The 4,140-nt window shown below is 38.2% G+C and overlaps 1 protein-coding gene across 7 annotated transcripts in view; it reads right to left on the reverse strand.

Annotated features, from left to right (window-relative positions):
• The window catches only part of scml4 (Scm polycomb group protein like 4), a 38,293-nt gene that overhangs the window by 33,369 nt on the left and 784 nt on the right, over nt 1-4,140 (reverse strand). For 3 of the 7 annotated variants that reach the window (XM_089004901.1, XM_089004898.1, XM_089004904.1), the window contains exons 1-3: nt 2,639-2,798; nt 2,079-2,514; nt 443-572 (exon numbers count right to left, since the gene is read on the reverse strand). In XM_089004901.1, coding sequence (XP_088861027.1) covers nt 443-572; nt 2,079-2,327 — 379 coding nt within the window. In that variant the 5' untranslated portion in view covers nt 2,328-2,514; nt 2,639-2,798. Of the gene's footprint in view, nt 1-442; nt 573-2,078; nt 2,515-2,638; nt 2,799-4,140 lie in introns of those variants that run through there. The other 4 variants (XM_089004903.1, XM_089004899.1, XM_089004902.1 and 1 more) reach the window with 4 other exon arrangements.

Here is a 4,140-nt window from a genome sequence, read left to right on the forward strand (position 1 = left end):
CAATTATCGGATGAATAGTTCAAAAAAATATTTGAAAACATGCAATTTTGCAAATTGAGAACAAAAATGTTTTTATTAGTGACATAAACCATTTCTCATATTTTAGATTCGCATTATTCTGATTTATTTATGATTTACTTTATATATACAGTAAAGTCTCGTTATATCGATATCGGATATACCGATAGTCCCGGTTATATCGATACTATTTCTATGCACGCACATATTTTAGATTCAAACATCGGATATATCGATAGTCCCGGTTATATCGATATTTTTTCGGACTCCCTTGAATATCGATATAACGAGACTTTACTGTATATATATATGTGTTTGTTTAATCTTCATCTGCGTTGTATCTGTCCGGTTTCAAAAATCCAGGACCACCTTTTTTTTAAACCTTTGCAGTCTTGTGAATAAGATCTGAGTTGAGGTTTCCTACCTGTGAGCACCTGCGGCGTGGCCGAGTGGGGGACCGTGGCGGCGTCTTGAGGGATGGAGCTCATGTCAGGCTCGGGTGTGCTGCTGGGTGGCGAGATGGCTAACGGCGTCATCACCATTCTGGGTTTGAGCTACAGAAGAACAGCAAGAAAGCACTTCAAAATTCATGTGACAGCTTCAGCTTTGCGCTATATAAATCAATATGTATGTATTGGATTCTATTTTGGACATCCGCCCCCATTTCAAGCTTAGATAACTCCAGACTGATATAATTTAGGAATTAACTTTTTTTCTGATTAAAAGTCTAAGGTTTCTTACGCTGCATTTAATGTTTATGTAGTCCTGAAACTCAATATTCTGTGGGTCCTGGAATTGACGTGACGATGACAAAAACCCTGGCACTGGAGCGGACACATTTTTTTGCACATCATCTGGCAGTGAATGAGTTAAAACCTACCTTTTTAAAATTGCATTTTCTGCATAGCTCTTTCTCTTTTTTTTTATTGATAATTATATTTTATTTATTGTATTCTATTTTGTGATTGTATTTTATTTATTATAGTACCTATGCTTGTCTGTGACTCTAAAGTGTCCTTGACAGTTTTATTATTATTATTATTATAATTATTATTATTAAATGTCAACATTATTGAGGCACAATTGTTGACGTGCATGTCATGCCAAATCGGATAAATTAATTACCGACACACAACAAATGGCCCTTTTCCAACGCCGTTATGCTAGTGCTAGTTTTGGATCAGTGTTCAGGTTAGCATCAGTTCTTTCTTTTACCGCCACTGAAATTGATGCTAGTTCTAATTCCTGAAACCAGTGATTAAACTACCAACCCCTCCCCCCCCCCCCAATTTGCAGAGAATAATTGCGAAACAAATTCAAGTTGAACGTATCTAGTAAGTAGTATATGGAACTGTCGCGGCTTGGAATTGAAGCGGATTTACGTGTTACAGGAGAGATGAGTAAAGTGTCCTTGAGAGTTTTGAAAGGCACTTCTAAATGAAATGTATTATTATTACTGCATCTATTAGCTAGCTAGCTAGCTAGCTTCCTATCTATTTGAGTTACTTCCGGGTTGAGGGAACGCTGGCGCGTGTGGCTGCCGCTGCTCACCCGCAGAAAAAATATCCTGTGACTGTAAAGTGTCCTTGAGAGTTTTGAAAGGCGCTTATGAATGAAATTTATTATTATTATTATTATTACTAATGTAATTACTAATATTACTATTACTAGTAATACAGTAAAGTCTCGTTATATCGATATCGGATATATCGATAGTCCCGGTTATATCGATACTATTTCTATGCACGCACGGAGAAAATTACATGCAAACAGGGTCGGATATATCGATAGTCCCGGTTATATCGATATTTTTTCGGACTCCCTTGAATATCGATATAACGAGACTTTACTGTATTACTATTACTAGTAGTACTAAGTATTATTACTAATATTACTATTACTAGTAATATTACTATTACTAGTAGTACTAAGTACTATTACTATTACTATGATTATTAATCTTATTATTCTTATTATTATGATTATTATTATGAATCTTATGATGATGATGATGATGATGATTATTATTATCCCCACGCCCTCGCCGCCCCATTTCTGACCTTGAATCCCGGCTTTCTGCCTCTCTTCTTTGGCACTTTGAGCGGCAGAAGCGAGTCAGCGTAGCGGTTAGCGAAATCTATCTTGGTCACACTTCGCAGCGGTGGTCGGCCTCGCTTCCTGCCCGGAATTTTGCCCGACTGGCCTTGCATGAAGGAGGATGGCGCCACCGCCGCCGCTTGCATTTCACCGCCGTCGTCGTCGTCGTCGTTGTTGCCGTCTCCTCGCTGCTGCACCGTCGCTGCACTCATTTGAAGCTAATGAAATCAAATGAAAAAAAAATAATAATAATAGAACTATAGATTAGAAATCAGACAAGATATAAAAGAGAAATTTGACAGTCTTCCCGTGGTGAAATCACCCTCCTCGTATCATCGCATCCTCTTTAACGTCTTATTAGACTAATGCATTCAGCGGTAAAGCGGTGGGAGGTTGTTTCTGGAGTGAAAAAAAAAAGGGGGGGGGGTAGTGGTTCATGCCATCTCAATGACTCCTCATCTATATAGTACGATTACCGTCCACCCGTATCAGACGTCCGTTGACAAAGGACGGAAACACTCACCACCCGACGCAGACAAGCAGGAGGGGGGACGGGGGGGTTGAAGCTCGTCTTTTGAGTTTAAAAGCGGACGTAACGCCGATTCTGTGTGTCTATGGTGAACAGATGAACAGATTTAGGATGGGATGGAAAAAAGAGAGAGAGAGAGACAGAGAGCGGATGTGCTTTAAGGTAGTGGCAGTCGTAGTGATGGGGTTGCTCTGTTGTCATGGCAACAAGCCTGTAAAGCCTGTCTGCAGCTCGCCGAGCTGCAGGCAAATTGCACTAGTTTTTACGGCGGCGTCACAAGACAGGAGGATACGTCTGTGTAAGCTCTCAGTCGTACAGGAATGGTCCATCGATGAAAAGGTTTCTACAGCTGTCGTTTGTATTTCTTTGAAGGTGTCGGACTCTTATCCAAGAAGCTTCGTCAGCAAACTAAAGTCTTATTGGTAGTTTCAGCCCGATATATATTCCTAGATATAAGGATATCCCTATATAAATAGCTGTAGCATTGACCTATATTCCACCGTAATTGTTTTTTGTCCAGTGAACCGAGCGCACTCTGTACTCGCAGTCGTATATCATTTCATTTTTGTGAAGTACGTAATGGTTTTTGGTGGGATTTAACAAGCTATGCAGCTTATGATGACGTATTACATGTTTCCCTCCATTCTGGTTCTTGAAATTTCCGAATACGACAACGAGAAATGGGGAAAAAAACATTGAAGTTTACGCTCTTTTTGCTAACACTACACTTTCTAAAGGTGAATAAGTTGTATTTTTATAACTCATAGAAGTGGTAGAATATATATTTTTCTCCATAACCGCCAAGTTTCAAGCAAAAAGAAACATTAGCATATATATTTCTAGAGCTCGCAATTTTCTTGCCCAGTATTCAGTGGCAGCCAATTTTGATTTGACAAAAATCTGCCTGCATTCGATCGTTGATATTTGCTAATTTATATTTTGAATCTTTTCTTGTGTTTTCTGTCTTTGTTTATACTTTCAAAAAGCTTTCCAATGGTAGCTTACTCGTTAAAATCTGCCAAAAAATTAAAGTGATGATAGTTTAAACTGTATAAAGAACTCGGTCACAGATTTTCATTGTTTAACTGTGTGATTACAGGCACAAAATCCCCTCATATTTCAACAATTAAAAATACATTATTATTTGTCATAGAGCAATAATCCATACACCATTTGAAAGCTATTTAAATGCACTTTAATATGGTTTTAGAAAATGTGTGATTATTGAGAAATTTTGTCACATCCCTACTTTATACAGATCCTATTCTCTAAAAAAAACATTGTTCATTATTCGAAAAATGACCTGTACGTTCTAGTATAATAGGATTGTTTTCACTAGAAGTAGTTGAATTAATTTTCCGCATATTTCTTGAGCGAGAAAACGAGAAATAGCTGTACACAATATTTAATATACAGTACAGCCATTGACTCAAAATGGAAGCAATGTCGCCCCCTGTGCGTCGCGAATAGGAACTACATCATTTTGCTCTCGCTTA

Source organism: Hippocampus bargibanti, linkage group LG09 (genome assembly GCF_051943395.1).
Source record: "Hippocampus bargibanti isolate YZ-2025 linkage group LG09, ASM5194339v1, whole genome shotgun sequence".
Taxonomy (NCBI): Eukaryota; Metazoa; Chordata; class Actinopteri; order Syngnathiformes; family Syngnathidae; genus Hippocampus; species Hippocampus bargibanti.